Source organism: Parasteatoda tepidariorum, chromosome 5 (genome assembly GCF_982258835.1).
Source record: "Parasteatoda tepidariorum strain Cologne lab strain chromosome 5, Ptep-v5.0, whole genome shotgun sequence".
Lineage (NCBI taxonomy): Eukaryota > Metazoa > Arthropoda > Arachnida > Araneae > Theridiidae > Parasteatoda > Parasteatoda tepidariorum.
This window is the reverse complement of record NC_141759.1, coordinates 33,076,715-33,095,861: the sequence shown is the minus strand read 5'-3', so window position 1 is coordinate 33,095,861 and position 19,147 is coordinate 33,076,715. Positions and strand designations below refer to the sequence as shown.

At 26.7% G+C, this 19,147-nt stretch overlaps 1 protein-coding gene across 1 annotated transcript; it reads left to right on the top strand.

The window, feature by feature from the left end:
- The first annotated feature begins 1,578 nt into the window (after positions 1-1,578).
- On the top strand, positions 1,579-18,295 carry LOC107440936 (alpha-taxilin). Its single transcript, XM_087163619.1, has 9 exons — positions 1,579-1,698; positions 2,698-3,371; positions 5,135-5,243; positions 7,439-7,689; positions 9,761-9,955; positions 11,300-11,587; positions 12,591-12,686; positions 13,760-13,883; positions 16,279-18,295. The coding sequence occupies exons 2-9, from the start codon at positions 2,706-2,708 to the stop codon at positions 16,353-16,355; spliced, it is 1,806 nt and encodes a 601-aa protein (XP_087019745.1). The 5' UTR covers positions 1,579-1,698; positions 2,698-2,705; the 3' UTR covers positions 16,356-18,295.
- Positions 18,296-19,147: the final 852 nt, after the last annotated feature.

Below are 19,147 nucleotides of genomic sequence, written 5' to 3'. Positions count from 1 at the left end.
ACATTTTTTGGGATTTTATATTTCAGTTAAAATATAACTCCTGTAATCTAACGTATTTTTTACTAACTATTAATCAGTTTCTTATAATTGAAAAATACCTAAATATATTTTTATTTGTAGTTCGATCGTCAGGAAAAACATATATAAAAGGGACACCGGTGTCCCGTCTACGTCAAAGGGTTGAAGAAGCAATCGACCAACAAATTCAGTGAGAGTATAAAAGATATAAATTGGATGAAATTTTACCATAGAAAATGGAGTAGCTGAATGGGTGAAAATCGCAAAAAAATTCATAAAGGTTTCGACGTTAAGTTTGAAAACAAGTACTACAAAAAGATGTTACGAACTTGCTAACTGTTAAAAGGTTTATTTGATTAATTGTTACAAGAGGTTGCCAACTGACATAATGAGTCTACAGTGACAAAAACGAATCTCGAGATTCGTTTATACCAGATATGCTTTTATACGAGTCGATTTTTTTACTGGAATATGCCAGATACGCTTTTAATGTCAGCAGGAGAGATGACAATTCGCTCTATGAGATCATCTAGATTGAGACCTGGGGACTGTGAAAACCATACAGCACGTCACGCAACTCCAATTTGCTTCTTTGGGTGTATTACATCAAAATTGATTATGCATCTGGAGGGGCATAATGTGCAGAAGTAACTTCGTGAAAGCAAATTACATACAATGTGTAAAATATCGCTAATTAAGTTTCCGTTTTTTTTTTTTTTTTTTTATGTTCTCCTCAGCGATCGAAGATGCGGCAACTGCTTACAATGCTCAGTTTCTGAGCTAACATGATTTTCAGCCTCTCAACGTGATTTGCGACCCTATGTTCTTTGGTAGAGATTAGAATTTTCTAATATAATTTCAAAATGTTTTCTATTCATGGACTTTAGTTCATGGAAAATGCTTCTTTTTTTTCTATTTTGCATAATAGTCACATCAACCCAGAGATTCGAATTATATTCATTAACTGGACGAATTATTCCTATACATACAAAAAACTTTCGATCTTGCCGGGTGAGTGAACACCGTGTTCATTTGACTAATGAACAAGACTCCGAAGCCATTCTCGAGTCTAAAACCAACCAGGTTTCTAAACTGACATTAGGAGAAACAGGAGGACCAAAACAGTCATTGAATTTCCTACATCATTTAGCTACTTCAATAAATTATTTGTGGCAACACATTTTGCCGTCTCAAGTTTCAGAATCTGCTAAGTGAAGTGCAGAAATTAAATAATTTAGTAATTATTTTGCTATAATTTATAAAGAAATTATTAAAAGCTCGAAGTTAAAAAAAAAATATAAAGGTAGGAAAGCATATTGCATGTTTTAAATTTCATATCAAATAATTAATCATGAAAGCAAGCATGCTTTTTAAAATGTGCTATGAACATTGAATTGAGACTGTATTTATCAGCGAAAATAATGTTTATTTAAAAAAATTTGCTAAAAGTGTTAATTTTTTTGATAAAAAGAGTGGAAAATTACTGCAATTGTTTTTGTCTTGTTAAATTCCTCAATTCAAAACTGGTTAATATCCTAATGTATTAAAATTTTTGAATAGCATATTTTACAAAATTAAACAGAGTGCATACAATTTTTAGATGGTTAAGTCGAAATGTTTTTGTTATAAGTCTTACCTCAGCAGTCAAATTTTATAATGCATTTAATATTTTATTAAAAGGTGAATCAAATTTTCCTAATCATGCAGCAGTTAATTTTGTCACATATGTTTGACAGTTTCCTACAACTATTCAGTCCTTAGATAAAATTGTGATGTCGTTTTTTACTTTCAAATTTCTTTTTTATGTTTTAGCATGGTAATGAGCTATTTTAAGTTGGCAAAATAAATTTAAAAAGAAATATTTTATAACAATGAACTTATTTGCATGTTTTAAGAAGCATAACTATTATTGCAAACATAACTTATTTATTACTTTTTAGTTTGTGGTTTCTTATATGCTTGGTTATTGGTTATTGCTTAATAAAAGCTTTAATATTGCTTAAATAAAGTTTGAAATTGATTTATTACATGTTCTTAGCTGTTTTCGAACAAACTTTACTTCAGCTAACCTAACTATAATTTTACACAGTTTGTTAAAATTGCAAAGGAAGTTTATAAACGGGTAATTTTTTGTTAAGAAATATTTCTTAAATTTAAATTAAAACTTTACTTTAAGGAAATAATTCCCAGTGTATAGCAATTTAGATAAATGTAATTTTTTTTTTGCTCTAAAATATATATATATATATGTATACATAAAAAAGAAACATTAAATAACATTCAGATTGCGTAAAAAGCTACTGAAATTTGCTAATATTGTATTGTATAACCAAGTTTAGGCTAGTAGTAAAGTAATAGTTAGCTAGTAGTAATACTGAAAGTATGTTTTGTTTCTTAGTAATTTATTTGGCATTATGGGTCCTGGGTTCAATCCTCGAACCAGGCATATTTGACTTAGTCTTTCATCCCTTCAGTGGATTGATAAAATTAGTACCAAGCATGCTTGGGGACTAAACACTGGGGGTTTGCATTCGACTAACCACCGAACCGGAACATCTGCTCCTGCACCCCATAGCTGTATGTCAAGAAAACTGCGATAGGCACAGTAGACCTTGACCCTCTATGGGCTGTTGTGCCACTGAGTTTAGTTAAGTAATTTATTTATGCTTTATTTTCTAGGTTCTGCTATGAATACAGTTGAAAATACTATGGAAGGCTGTAATAAGAGTTCTGATGCTTCAGTGAATACAGCAAACACTCAGTCTAATTTAAACGAATGTCCAGTCATTGAAGACGATTTGACCGATGATTATAATGACATTGATCTGAGTGACATAATACCATCTGCTTTAGATCCAACACTCACAATGGATAATTCTGTTTCACTTGTCAGTGGTAATGATTCCTATAAAGAGATAATTAATGTCTGTAGTAGTACTGCGCAAGTCCTTAAAAAGACTATATCTGATGTTTTAAATTCAAGAGGAAATGTTGTCATCACAGAAGTGGATGATTCAAGTGAGCTAGAAGCTACACTGAATCAAAAAATAGCTGATTTCAATAATACCGTAGATGGTTGCTTGAAAAATCAAAATCAACTATCAGCTTCAAACAATGCCGATAACAATTCTGATTTACCAGCTAATGTATTAAAAGACACAGAGGAAAATCGTTGTGATATCTGTTTACCAGAAAGTCTTCAAGGTTCCTGTGAAGAAATATGTAATTCTGATGCTTCGTCTGAAAATTCTTATAACAATAATGTCGACACAGAACAGGATACAAATGCTGGTACATCAGAAACTAAATCGTTTCTCGATGCTCAAAATTCTAGTCAAGTTCAAAAAGGAAAGGTAGGATAAAAAAATTTTAAACTTAATTCAATAGAATATAAATTGTTAAGATGTATAATCTGTAGTGCTGGAGATAAATGTGCCCTTTGAAAAGAGACCTTTTCTTTATTTTAAAGTATGATTTTGCATTATGGAGATGATTTCTGTATCTATACTTGCATGAAAATAATTGGCATTAACCAGGCAGTGGCAGACTAGAAACTAAAGTTAAAAAAAATTATTAGAAAGGTAAATTCAAAAGATAAAACTTGCAGCTACCCACATGAAATAGAACTCTTCCCTCCGAATGAACCTAAGGTAGCGTTGGCTAGTCGAAACAAATTTTGCTCTTAGCTCGCACGGACCACTGTGCTGACATAAAATATCCTTAGTGTTAGGCAAAATCACGTTTTAGAATTTCTTTGCCGTTGGGCTAACTGTGAAGATTTCCTCTTCATGCAATGTAAATTCTGGGTTAGTCTATTTAAAAGGCTAGCCTGTCCTAATGCTTGATCCAGAAGTTCCCTTGTCTTCAAGACTGGGTTAAAAAAAACAAGGCTAGAGTTGAACATTGATAGTGGTAAACTCATAATTGGGTCAGCTGCTCAATGCCGCTTATATTTGTCTTTATATAAAAAAAAATTATTTCTTAAAAAAATTTTGAAGTACAAAAAGTTTTGGGGCTTTGGTGATTTTAATTAGCCACAGGACAGTTACCAATTTAGAAATGTTCTTAAGTTGTGTAAGAAAATTTAATAATAAAAAAAAGAGTTAATTAGGTGTATTGTGATGAAGAGGTTATGCTATGGACAGGTGTAGTTCTGTGGGTAATATATTTCCTTGCTGTTCCAAATATATTTGTCATGGAATACAGAATTTATCTTTCAAAAATCTATATCTTTAATCATTTTTTTTCCTTCACAGATAACAGGGTAAATTCAAAAGAAATACTTAAATGACCTTCTGATGAAAAAACAGCATAAATTCGAATAAAAAATAAATATGTATGAATAGTGTTTATATATTGTTATAACTGATTTTTATTTACAAAGTTAAACTATCATATAAATTTAACTTGGATATTTTCTATAATTGCATTATAGTCAATATTTTCACACTTTGCTGATGATTCTACATTTAAGGTCAAAGTAGTATCAAAATAGAAGCTTTGATATTTATGTTTATGTTAAAATTTTAGGGGAGATTTCTGTATTCGTGATCAGTGGCAGAATAATTGCCAAGACTACGCAACTTCCGGGCAGCTCCAACCGAGAAACTAAAAAAAATCACTGAAAAGGACCAACTCGTAGTCCTCCCCGATCAAACCTCTATATGTTTTTTTTTTTTTTTTTAAATTTTTCCCATTTAAAATCAATTTGGCGATTGTAGTTGGCTTGGCAGATCAGACTACGGAAATATCCCTATATTTTACCATTATTGCAAAGAAATCACTTTTTACTAAAAAAATAAAAGACCTGGTAATCATTTAATCAATTTTTTAAGTGCTAGCGATTTTTTTTAAAAATTCTGCTTTAAAATAACCTTTTAATATAATTAGAAAGTATATTTTATTTGAACAGAACAAAAGTTGACAGTTATCGAATTGTTTTTTATATCCAAAGCTTACTTTTCAAAAGATCAATTTTTTTTTAAAATTAATAGAGGTGTGTGCACAAAGTATTAATTATGATTTTATTATTGCAGTTTTTATTTTGAGTTTTTAAACTATAATAATAACATGTAGTGCCATTTTACATAAGTCAAAATATTTATTTTTGTTGTAGCCTGCTACTAAAGAAAATGAGTCAAAAACTGTTGTTTCTTCTGAAGACAGCAAAATTGCTAAAAAATCTAAAAGTGTAATTTCCAAAAAGAAGGGGGAGAAGACAGTTGGTGAGATTTTTTACAATACATTTTATAATTTCATTGTCTGTTTTGAATTTTTACTGCCTATTATTTCTATATATTTCTAATTAAAGCTTGATGATCTATGCCAGGGGTGGCCAAGCTCCTTAATAGTCGAGCCATTTTTCAAAATTTGAAATTTTTCGCTGCAATTAAATACGTATTTAAAAGGTATGCAAAAAAGTTATTAAAATTTTTTTTCTTACATAAATTATATTTATTGAAAACATATGAAAAAAAGTCAAAGTACGAAATATGTGTATTGAATTTAAATATTAAAAATTAAACACATTTATTTTACTTCTCTTGATAATTCTTTAGAATTTGGTGAATAATTGGTGACAGCACTTCTCAGTAATTTTTTGAGATGCTGGTTAGTTTATACTGATCGGTCTTTGGATTTCACGAATTTTAAAGTGGAATAAAATGATTCACATAAGTATGTTGTTCCAAATATTGAAATAATTCGACAGACAGCCTTTTTTAATTCAGGTTATTTCGATTCTGGTACAAATTTCCAAAACTCAGCCATCAATGTCGACTTATATTTTAATTGTAGAGCTTGATCTTTTTGCATCTCTATTAATTCTAATTCTCCAGATGCTTTTTGTGTCATAATTATGTTGGAAATGGAAAACTCACCTTGAATTGAGCAACGTTGCACTTAGTCTTTCGTATTTGTTCTCCGTAATTTAAAAGACATTTTGAAACACTTACTGAATGATAATAATTTTTTAAAATATAATAGCACAGAAATGAAAAAGGAACTCGGGTACATTTATCAAGAGCCACAAAGCATGTGGCTCGCGAGCCGCATGTTGGCCACCCCTGATCTATGCTGTAAATTATCACTATTATGTAAAAATGATTTTTACCTAAACTCATTGATGTAATGAAAGATATAAGCCTATTATTGTCCTTTTGTGATATTTGTGTTTATTGATGTTGAAGCAGATATTACCCCAATGTTTGTTAATTTAATTTTGGATTTTACATCCAAAACATCAGAGATATAAAAAATTTATTGCAGACATTTGGATGAAAACAAGAATCTATGTTAAATTTTAGAACAATTGAGTTCTCTTAAAATGATGGTTCTCTGTTTGCTCAAGAATTTTTTTAAAATTATATTTTGTCTTAGTTTGCTTTATTTGATATAACTTAGTTATTTAAAATAATGATTTAACATAACTTAGTGAACCAGCCAATCGATTTCTTGCAATATGATTATCAATAACTAATCAACAGGAATTCAATTTAAATTTTTATAAATTAAAATTTTAGTTATATTGTTAAAAAAATACCACTTAGTTTAATTTTTAAAAAAATTAAATAAATCTCAGTGATTAGTTGTCTTTGTTTTTTAACCTATATATTATGTAAATGTACACAGCTCATAAAAAGTACTAATATGTTGCTAAACTGTTAAAAGAGTTTTATCATTGGTTTAACATTGATTAGTGTGCCTACTCATTATATATCTAGAAATAATTTATAATACATGTTTAGAAATAATGTTATGTTGTTATTTAGTCTCGCATATAAAAACAGCTGCTAATTTTTAAAGTATTTTTAAAATCTTCAAATTATATAGTTAAATTATTTAAGTATCTTTTGAATTTTTACATCTTTTTTTTCTTCAATTTGCAATAAATTTCAAACAAACATATTTTATTCTCTATAAATTCATGATTGACCAGTACCAGTATCTACAAGTAAACGTCCACAGCTAATAATGGTTAAGCATTGTTGACATATTATTAAAGTTAAACAAATTTATTTTTCATTTAAATGGTTGACTGGTAGACCTAATGTGTAATCTTTGCCTATCCCTGGCTATAAAAAAATTTCACTATTGCAAACTTTGACCTGCATTTCTTTAATTTATAGTATGAGACATAGCACAGAATGTAGAAATAGCCTTATAAGATTTTAAAAAATAATTGCAGTTTTTAGTATTATATTACTTTATTTATTCCTTTAGGAATATCTAGCATATAGTCACTTGCAATCCCAGAAAATACAAAATTTCCTCCATGCTAACTCTTACCTGTATCACTTTACAGATTATTATACTCTTCAAAATCTAAAATGAATAAATAATCTCATAAATTTTTAAAAGCTGACAGTTTCGAGCATTGACGTTAATATTACTATTTCAATGAGAATTGTTACTTTTGCAGATCAGATACTTAAATCCTTATCAGGTTACTCATCTACCGAAGAGAAGCTTCAGCAGCTATGTAAGAAGCATTTAGAAACATTGGAAGATCTCAGATTGTTTGAACCGAGGCTAAAACAGCTCGAGAAACAAGTTGTTTCTCAGCAGAGAGAAAAAGAATCATTACAAGCCGAATTGAATAGAATGATACTTGCTAAATCACGATTAGAAAGTCTTTGCCGAGAAATGCAAAGACAAAGCAAAGCTGTGAAAGTTAGTTTATAATTTTGATAAGCATTCAAAATTCTTTTTCATTTTTTGCAATGTTAGTGTATACATATTTATGTTGAAATTTTAATATAATCTGAAAGGTTAAGATATGTTATTTTACTGCATTTTTTTCTTTTCTTTAGCATTAATTGTATCCTGCTAATATTAATACACTATCTGAAATTTAACTATATTAATTATAAATCTCGCTGATTTCTTTTTTGTTTGTCATTCTTTGGCCAATGATTATTTTTATTTTGTCTACAAAAAAGGCAAAATTAAATTTTTAGTAATGAATAATAAGATTTTAATTTGCCCTAAAAGCTTAAAATATATTTTACAGTGTTTTTTTTTTCTTTGCTTTATTGTTAATTGTGTCCTGCTAATATTAACACGCTATCTCTAACTTTACTTTTAATTATAAATCTTGCTAAATTTTTTTTGATCATTTTTTAGTCTAAAAAGTTTTAATTTTTATGAAAATTTCATAAGTGTTTTTATTTTTTGATTGTTCTACATATCAGCCCATTTTTCTTTAAATTTAGTAGTTTTATAGTAGTTAATAAAGCTAGTTTTTGACTTACCAAATTCTGTTACTGTTATCAGATTTTTCTAAAATTAACTGCAGGGTAGAAGTAGAATATAGACATTTTGACCATATATTTATATGTGTGTATATATATATATATATATATATATACATATAATATTATACTTTTTAGCGTACTCTACTATTCAGTATTTTGTTATAATCAGAATTTGTATAATAATGCGTAATGTTAAAAAAGTTATTATGAAGATAAAAAATTTTCTGTGAACTGCGTTTGCATGTTCATGTATGTTACAGGTATCTGCATATAAGACAAAATTAAATTTTTAGTAAAGAGTTTTGTAATGTTTTTGTGGAGATTAGATAATTAGAAAAGTTTATTATTATTTGAGAAATTTATTTCAAATAGAAATTACACAGAAATGACATGGTGTCTATAAATATTTACGTTTATAAATAAAAAAGTTAAAAAATGAATCTAAAATTTTTATCAAATTTTGGTTGAAAATCTCTAGGCATGAGTTTCATAATTATTTTATTCATCAAAATTAAAAAGTTAATCTTTTTAATATTTTTCTTCGATTTAATTAGCCAAAAGTTTGTGATAATTCAAATTTTTCTGTCATCCATGAAGAGCTATATATTAGAATAACTGAAAAACTGTACAAAATAACTTTTGAAATCTGTGAAAAAGACAAATTTTCCGATTTTTTGGAACATCACTTATACATTTTTGCAATTTATAAGTGACCTTTTATTTTTTGTCAGTTATGCAATTTTTTGTGTCCATACTAACTTAACTAACTAAGCATTTCACATTTTGACAAGTTTGTACAGAAATTTCATTTCAATACATAGCTTTCTCAATGAATAACGTAGAAAAAACTATTACAAGTAAATACTTTAATATTACAATTTTTAAGTATTAAAGAGTTGAAATTATATTTTAAACACTGATAACTCACAAGTGTCTACCTTTTATTATGGAAAGTCTGTAATCAGATTTAGGCATTATAATGTTATAGTAAATATGTTAATACTGTTGATAGAAAAACTATTTAAAAAAGTTATGCCTTCAAATTAATAAATCATATATGCTCTTTTAGTTTCAGAATACTTACACAAATTAATTGCCAGCATTAATTTTTATGTTCTCCAATTAAGTATTATAAAGAATAGCATTGAAATTTTATTTTAAACATTGATAACTCACAAGTGTCTACCTTTTACTATGGAAAATCTGGTAATCAGATTCAGACATTATAATGTTATAGTAATTATGTTAATAATGTATATGGAAAGACTATTTTAAAAAGTAATGTCTTCTCCTTAATAAATTGTGTATACTCTTTTAGTTTCTGAATACTTACGTAAATTAATTGCTATCTTTTTTTCCATCACTTAAAGAAAAGAAAATAATCTAAAAGTTGCCATTGCTCCGATTGTTATTTTGAAGGCATTTGTAATTCCATTAATATTTCTCTGTGTTACTTACCTATCCTAAATTCTTTCACTATAATTCAGGAGGAAAGCCTTATTCGAATCAAGGAAGAAGAAGAGAAAAGAAAAGAAGTAGCCAATAAATTTCAAACTACTCTTAATGACATCAGTACCTTGATGCAAGAAAACTCAAAGAGGAATACAGCATTAAGAGAAGAAAATGCTGAACTTTCTCAAAAGCTGAAGATGTTGATGGATAATTATTCTGTGTGGGAAGAAGTGAGATTAACATTATTTTTTTCTCTCATAATTGCATATTTTAGCATTCATAGCAGGACTTAAAAATTATATTGCCAAAAATTCTGATCTAACATACATTTTTCATTCTTTTATTCTGGAATGGAAGATCATTTACTCAAAAATGTTATAAAATAAGCATTTAATGCCTCTTCTAATTTTGACAAGAATCGTCAAGATGTCTTATGGCATCTTGGCAATACCAATTATAATTTAATAAACGAAACCAAAGCAAGAGAGAGAAAAATCTATTTTACTTCATAAGACTGAAATATTAATATTTTAATTATAAATAAGAATTTATAAAACAGAGTTAGCTTGTTTTTTATTCCCTTTATAATGCTTATTTTTATTGAAAATGTTTTGTCGAAATGTAAGAAAATAAAAAATAATAAACACCAAAATTGAAATGTTATAGAAATCATCAGAAAGTGATAAATATCAATTATATAACTCTTACGTTTCATCAACTTCAAATCTTAAATGAAATTCTACAATGATAGAATAGGTGAATTTCTTCTATGTGTAAGTTTGTCTAAAATTCAATCCTACTCATCAGATATGTTTCCTTTCGCTGTTTTGCCTTTTTGAAAAATGAAGGTATTACACTAATAATTTCATTAAATAAGTAGTTAAATAGCTGAAATAAAAACATGCAAAAGTAGACTATATTTTATTTTATTCATACTAAATAACATTTTGAATATCAAAGCAAAACAACTTCATCAATGCTTATTTGTGCCTAATACTTTGCTTTTTCCAAACTTTCCAATTTGTTAACATATACTTTTATTTTATACCTAAAATAAAAATGTTGTAGGTATATTATTAATTAAATTTTTTTTACTCTTATTAATTTAATATGTTTTCATTTATATGCCCTTGAAAAAGATGTTAATGTAAAAGTTTAATTCGGGTCTGTATTTCAGAAACTAAGCATGGCTGAACAAGTAAAAAATTTTTTAGCAATACTACATAGGTGTCTAAAATTTAATCTGATTTTTTAGCACATTAACTTTTATGTTTCTAAAGCAATGAAACCTTTTTGCTCTAGATCAGAATTATTATATGTTTTTAAACAATATATATATCTTTCTTCAAAGTTTAAAGTTGTATGTTACGGCAAACTTTTTAAAACCATTACTTGTTAACGGATCATTCACTATTGTGAACTAAGTTAATTATTTAAAAGAATATATTTTAAGTGAGTTGTTTAGTTTTTATTTAGTTTTTTAAGTAGTTTTTAGTATTACAGAATATTCACAATATTATTATATAATAATGAATGCTAGCTAAATAATACACCAATGTTAATTTTGTTTATAGAATATGAAAAAGATTGTTCAACATAAAGAGTTAGAAGCTCAGTTAGCAAATGCCAAGTGTGCAAAAGTTAATTTGGAATTAAAGCAAGAAACTGAAAAGTTCCTCAGAGAAAAACAGACATTGTTAGAAAATATGAGTGAATTGCAAAAGAAATGCACTTTACTTACTGCAAATGAACTTCAGCTTAGAACTGAATTGGGAGATTATACAAATAAATATGAGGAATTCCAATCAGTTCTTACCAACAGTAGTAAAGTATTTGCAACATTCAAATCTGATATGGATGCAGTAAGTTAATATTTATATATTGTAATTTTCTCAAAATGTGTATATTTAAATTTTACTTTTAGAAAGTAGCGTATGTTGTATGTATATTTATAAATTAGCTTATAGTGAATATGGTGATTTTTTTCGTGTTAAAAAAGCTAGTAGAATTTGTTGAGTAGTAATTTTTGTTTAATTTCTTAGCGATCAGCCCTGATCAAAAATTTTGTCCTTAATTTCAAGTTTGAATAACAGTTATTTTATTTACTTAAATCTGAGATTCAAAACTTTTTTAGTATACAAGGAGTTAATGTTCGGCTGACCACCTAACCGGAACATCTGCTCCTTCACCCCAGAGCCCAAAGGTCAAGAAAACTGAGATGGGCACAGTAGGCCTTGGCCCTCTGTGGGCTGTCGCACCGCTGAGAGAGAGAGGAGTTAATGTGAAATAATACTAAACAAAAAAAAGTCCCACCCTGAAATTGAAAAAACAATGTAAATGTTTTATGTTTGATTTTGTGAAAAGTAACTTGACAATTATTTTCTTTAACATATTTCTAATGCTATGAATGATAATAAGGTTTTAAAGAACTGATAAATACATGACCCTATATTAGATTTTATAAAACTTTATTTTTTTTTAAAAAATTGTTTTAAGTAGCTTAACACACACAAATGCTAAGTATATAAATTTCTAGATAACTAATTTAACAGTTTTGTCTAGGATTTTTGTGTGACATGTTATTTTATTTAGTAATTCTAAATTCAGAATGTAAGTAATTATACAAATTTGTACTAGCAATTAATTTTGTATCAATTATCAATCTATTTTTTCTAGCTTTTTTGGATGTTTGTAAAATTAAAAAACTCCATAATTCGATTAAATCATTATAAGCATACTAATTTAAATTTGTTTGTTAAATACCATTTTTCATCTAAAGAAAATACTTTAAACTTTTTATGATTTTGACTTTAAAAAATATATTTAAACAAAATATAAATAAATAAAATAACTTTTTTGTTTCAGACTTCCAAAAAGATAAAGAAACTTGAAAAAGAAACCAATGTGTACAAACAAAAGTGGGAAAGTAGCAACAAAGCCCTCTTAGATATGATAAGTCATGTAAGTGCAAACAATTTTTTAATATGTTTTAATACAGCAAATATAAATAAATGAAGAATGCCTAATATCAGGTTGATTCATCTAAAAATAGATAAAAGTATCTTCTGTTTGCGTACACAGGTGTTATGTTGCTCTAAACTTAAAAAAAATTGTCATGATTTTCCTTTGGCAGTGTATTTCAGTAAGAAGTTGGAATATACTGAATAACATTATAAGACACATTTGACAAAACCATGGAAATTGAAAGTGAGGAAATCGCATAACCTTGAGGCACCTACTGTATTTACAAAGAGTATAGAATATTTATTTTCTTTGAGTTCGGAAATCCAACTGTACATTGCTCTTATGCTATCAAACATAAACCCAAAGTTGCTAGTACAAAACACATGAGGAATTAAATGCCAGTAAAAAGGTACAAGTTCTACTGACTCTAAACATAAAATACTCTAAATCAGTTTTTTTTCTTCTTATTGAGAAATTAGATTTTTTTTTAATTATTACCTATTTACTGTTTTTATTCAGTGAATAAAGTTTCTTTTAAGCCTATTAAATTGCATCAATGGGGGAGGGGTGCCAACTTTATCAGTAATTCATTAGAACTCAAATACATTTCCCAATACATAATAAATTATGCTAAGTCTAAAAAAATTACATGCTCAGTATGATCAACACAAAGACATGAAAAATAGTGCAAATATAACACAATCAAAACTGCAACAATTTTTAACTATTAATTGTAATTTATTAAAAATTTAATTTTCAAAGTGTGAATTCAAAAGTTAACTTATACAAAAAATATAAGATAATGATATCTTGACATTAAATCTGTGAAAGTTTCACTATATTTTACTGATATACTGGATTCTAGAAAAATCATAATAAATAAAATTTATAATTATTTTCGTTGTAAGTAGATAAACCTTGGTGATACCTCTTTACTATAATTCATTTTTGCAAGTAACCTTGTTTTCTAATAATATGCTAAACAGATTTTAATAGCATGTTTAAAAACGTCTTTTTAATATAATTTTTATTATCACAAGCAGGTTAAATATTTGGATATTTTATTGTAGAAAGAAAAACAAGACAGGGAAAATGCAAATGCACAACAAAGAATACTAACTCTAGAAAAATTGTGCAGAGCTTTACAAGCTGAGAGAAATGATTTAAGGAATGAGTTAAATGCTTTAACTGCAAGTAAGCAATTTTTTTCTACTTCTTCATAAGGTGCAAGCTATATAAACGTCCATTCTCAATAGTAATGTTTATAGAATAAAGTAAATTATTATATTTTTTCTCATATAAACAAATATTAGTCTGAAATGTTCATGTTTAATTTGCATAATGACTTATATTGTAAATATGTATTTTTTGTATTGTGTAACTGAATCTTATAATCAATAGATGTACAATAAAATATTTTATTTTAAATTTTATGATCAAATACGTTTTACATTATTAAAATAATATTATATATTTTTTCCAACCAATTCTTTTACCAATTGCTTTTTTTTAAAATTATTTTTAAGCATATTTATACTAAGTAAATAAATCATATTTTTCTTTTTTAATCATATCAATATTTTCAATCTAAACATAAAATTTTAAAAGACTACAATTAACAAATAATTTACTGAGTGTATGTTTACTTTAATAACATTAATTTATGATTTAAAAAAATTGATACCAACATTTGCTTGGCCAGTTAATGATTTTTGTACTGAACCTGGCTTATTTATTTTACGACATAATAGTGCAATGTTTTTCATTCAGCTTCTTTAGCTTTGTTTATATCAATTTTAAAAAGTTGTTTGGATATCAACTTATATTACTTTTGACATTAAATAAAAATTTCATGATTATTTTAACAGTTTTAAATAAAAATGGTAATAATCACTTGTAAATATAGTTTACTTAAGGGATCCACAAAATAATGACCAACATATTTTCACAATTAGTTTTACTTTTCTAAATTAGTTTTATTGCTTTTATGAATTAGTTTTATTGTTCAATTAATATTAAACTAGCACTAAATGCATTTACAAATTTAAAAATAATAATAAACAACCATCTTTATTACTTGTTAATTTGCTAAATTTCAAACATTACTATAACTCAATATTTTAATGAAGTCCTGGCCCTTTCATTTTTAACTTCTTATTCTTGATTACTCGATTTTTATTCCCTCTAACTTGATTTGACTCAAAGCTTTAAAATCCTTAAAACTGAATAAAGCAAAAAAGAAAATAATTGTAATAATAAAATAAAAAGTTAACCACAATGAAGGAGGTAATAATTTCTTGCCCCCCCCCCCTCTTAATCTGTTTACAATAATGAATGTCGCTTGTAAAAAAAGATAAAATTTGATTTCTTGAATAAAGCAAAAAAGAAAATAATTGTAATAATAAAATAAAAAGTTAACCACAATGAAGGAGGTAATAATTTCTTGCCCCCCCCCTCTTAATCTATTTACAATAATGAATATCGCTTGTAAAAAAAGATAAAATTTGATTTCTTATTCCGTCAGCATCAATAATATACTGGAATTTGAAAATGAAAGATTTCCACTTAGCATTCATATTTATCATTATTTTCAAAATCAATGAGTTCTGGATCTTATAATTCGCTAATAGAGTTTGTGAGGAAAAAGTATTCACCCCTAAAGGTGTGTTAGGGAAAATTTAAAACATTTAATATGGAAGATAAAATTCATCTTATTAATGATGTAAATAGAAATACAATCACAAAGAAAAACAAAGTGATGAAGCATAGAATTATTTCAAAATAATGAATGAAATAATAATTTACAAAAAATAAAATTAATGCCAAATGAGTTTTTTTAACAATATGAATCCCTTCTCAAAACATAATTGTCAACATTTTCAAGTTATAAACTGAAACTAGCAGTTAAACTTTTGATAGGTCGTAGCTTTTGAATTTTTCTGTTGGATTCAAGTTATCTTGAATTGACGACATAGGAAACACATGATTATTTTTTCTATTTTGCTTCCAATGTGTCCTGGATAACATTTTTAAAAACATTTTCTAATTTTTCCCTATTTATAATATGTACTGATCAACATCAATATCATTGAATACTAAGTGGAATAAAATAAATCATTTGTATAAAAAATAAATAGTTATTTTATTCCAATAAGCATCCAATCTTATGTATAAATATAGGACAACCTTTTAAGCAACATTGTTTTTGTAATTTGTAGATTATTTTATTCCACTTAATATTCAATGTGATCAATTAATATTGGATAACATTTTAAGCAATATTATTTTTTTAACTTTTCCCAGTTATTTTTTAATTTTTCCCACATTAAAAAAATATTTCTGTAGCATCCTAAGTGTCTGATTACTAGACAATATTTGAAGCAATACTATTTTTTAATTTTTCACTTTTTATAGCATCATCGTAATTAGACATAAGTCGATCAAAATAAACCACTTTTATGAGGAATGTGTGGTTTATTTTTTTCCCACTTAATATCCCATGTGTTTGATTAATTTTGGATAACACTTTAAGCAACATTATTTTCCCCAGTTTATAATATGTAGCTGTTATATCATAATTATTTTTTAGCTGGAGACTGCCAGAATGAACAAAATGTGCCTTTGCCATCTACTGAATCTCTTGACGTGGCTACTAGTAGTTCATGAAATTATATGATTAAAATATAGGAGTGTCCACAAGTGTAATTGAATCCTGTGACATTGATTGATCACTTTCATTATTTATTACTAAAATATTTAAATTACTTTAAAATTATGTGGTATAGTAAATGTTTTATTTGCTCATAATTTTTGTCTTTAGCTCTTCAATATGCATATAGTTTCTGCATATGCATATAGTTCTTAAGATAACTTTTTTTAGTTTATAGTGATTGTGTTAATTTTGTGTATTGTTTGGATAAAACGTAATAACTTTTTATTTGAAATGAAATTAATCATAATGATATTTGGCTCTTGTTTAAATTCATTAAAATTATCATACTACATTCAATTTAACTATTTAAAGTAGTAAGTTTGAGGATTAAAAAAAGTGATATGTTACCATTGATAGCTTGGAATTTTATTAAAACTAGAATAGAACAAATTAAAATTTTGTAAGACTTTCAAATATTGTTTTCTGAGCAAGATTTTGACTTGTAGTGTTCTTTTATTTATTTGAGCTTTATATTTTTTTTGTATCAATGTATTTTTTTTATTGAGTTATGTGATTTACAACCATTTTTTATTATCTATTGAATATTAAAGCAATTTTTTAAAACTAACTAGTCTTAAAAAATCTTCTATGACATGAATTTTGCAACAGAGTGAAATTTTTATTCATAACAATATTTAACATATGTCTTATGAATAATTTATTTACAAATAATAAAAAAATATTTGTATATAAAATTTTACATTATTTTAAGTTATTAAGGCTGTTGTAACCTAGTTATAAAGTATTAGATAATTTCATATTTGTGTTATATAATATGATAAAATAAGCTTTTAAGATTTGCTCAACTTTAAACCTACTAATTCATAACAGAAAGAGTTAGAGCACATCCTTTTGTAGACTTTCAGTCATTAAACCCTACATTCAATTCAATAACCCATATAGTGCTTCCATATACTATTTCTATCGAAATAATGCTTTAATAACTGAAATGTTTGTAATAGTTTTCTCTTTTTAAATATTTGTTTTATGATTTCAAGATAATTTTAGGGTTACAAATTGCTCCACAACAATGGTTCATATGTTGCGCAGAATTTAAAAATTATATATTTTTAAGTACAGTTTTCTTTATATTAATATTAGGCAATTTCAGCCTTAATATGTATTGTATAAATTCATTTATACAAATAAGATAGTTCAGTATTTCAATATTGATTACAGATTTGTCATCAATATTAAGTCAACCAGTAGTACTAAGCTGCATAACAGACTAGAATAAGAATTTCTTAATCATGTAATTTCAAAAGGATTTTAAATTGAAGATTTCTTCTTTAACAATTTTTGTTAAATAAAATACTATTAAAAATATTTTATCTACTAAATTTGTTAAAGTTCAAAATAGTTTATGTATTCTTATTTTTCCAAAGACTTGATTATTTTTCTTGGTAGCCAAATTCTACAAAGCAAACTTCTCATGGTGTAAATTCAATAAAAACTTTATGATGCTAATATTCACTGAAATAAATTTGCTTATGAATTAAAATTTCATCAGTGATAGAATAATTGTTAGCTCATTTTAAATTTTGCTTTTGACTAAATTTAATTAATTCCATAGCAATCATGCTATCTTTTTCTTGCCTGTATTTATCTCACACACAATGCTTTTGTTTTGTGATTGTAACTTTTAAGGACTTAAAAATGTCAGAATTTCTTAAATTTATTTATTAATGCAACTGTGGCTTTTAAAGACATTTTTTAGTCTCCTGTGTTATTTGAATGTAAGTTTGTTGGGTGGTATTATTTTCTTTGTTAAATGTGTCAGGAAAGTAATATAAGTATTTCTTTTTTTAAAAAATTACATGTTCTTAAATATGACATATTCATTGTCGGATTGTTATGCATTTATATAAGAGAATAATAAAAAATTGAAACTGTTCATTATTGATAGCAAACTTATTTTGTGATACTAATAATATTACAATTTCACTTTAAGTAGTTTTTACATATACAGTGAAACCTCCTGTTATGGACACTCCTGCAAAACGAACGCCTCTCAATACGGACATATTTTTAATTCCCCGGGAATCTTCTATGAATAAACCATTGCGTATATTCTCCGCAAAGCGGACACTCCCGTAACCGGACAGTCATTTTGGTCCTGAAACGTTTTTTATCTCTACAAACCGGACACAACTTTTTCAAAATAAATTGCAAGCTAAAAAAAATTCAACTTTTCACCATTTTTAAAGCATGTAAATAAAACTTTCTGCCTTATCCATAACTAAAAATATTGTTAAGCTATTTCACCACCGAAAAATCAATCTTTCTCCTGTCACCTTGCCTTATCTTCATAAAGAAAGGAGAGAAAATGGTACTGCACTCCTGAAATAATTCTGACATCGGCATCTTTTGATCTGGACCACACAGGTTATGAGACTCCTCAAGTTGAAATGACTTCTCTCAATGCTTCTTCCCCATTAAAAATTTCTTTAATTTTCTTATCAATTTGAAGACTGTATTTAACACAACTGGGGTAAAAAAAAAGAGAACAGAAGTATAACAGGGTGGCCACCCACCTGGAAAACCTGGAATTATCAGGGAATTTTTTTATACTGGAAAAAACCTGGAAATATCAGGGAAATTTGGATAAAAGCCTGGATAAATCAGGGAATTTTAAAGAAAAGCTGGAAATTTTTCTTTGATAATTTTTTTAATTTCACTAATTTAAATTATTTGCTAATTTTCTTAATTTAAATTATTTCATCCATTATACCCACTTTTTTTTAAC

What these genes read in the sequence shown, in the direction of transcription:
- LOC107440936 (XM_087163619.1), top strand. Translation starts at nt 2,706, where the DNA reads ATGAATACAGTTGAAAATACTATGGAAGGCTGTAATAAGAGTTCTGAT. An exon ending in ATTATTCTGTGTGGGAAGAA is followed by an intron (nt 9,956 to 11,299) that starts GTGAGATTAACA and finishes TTTTGTTTATAG; the next exon opens with AATATGAAAAAGATTGTTCA. An exon ending in TCAAATCTGATATGGATGCA is followed by an intron (nt 11,588 to 12,590) that starts GTAAGTTAATAT and finishes TTTTTGTTTCAG; the next exon opens with ACTTCCAAAAAGATAAAGAA.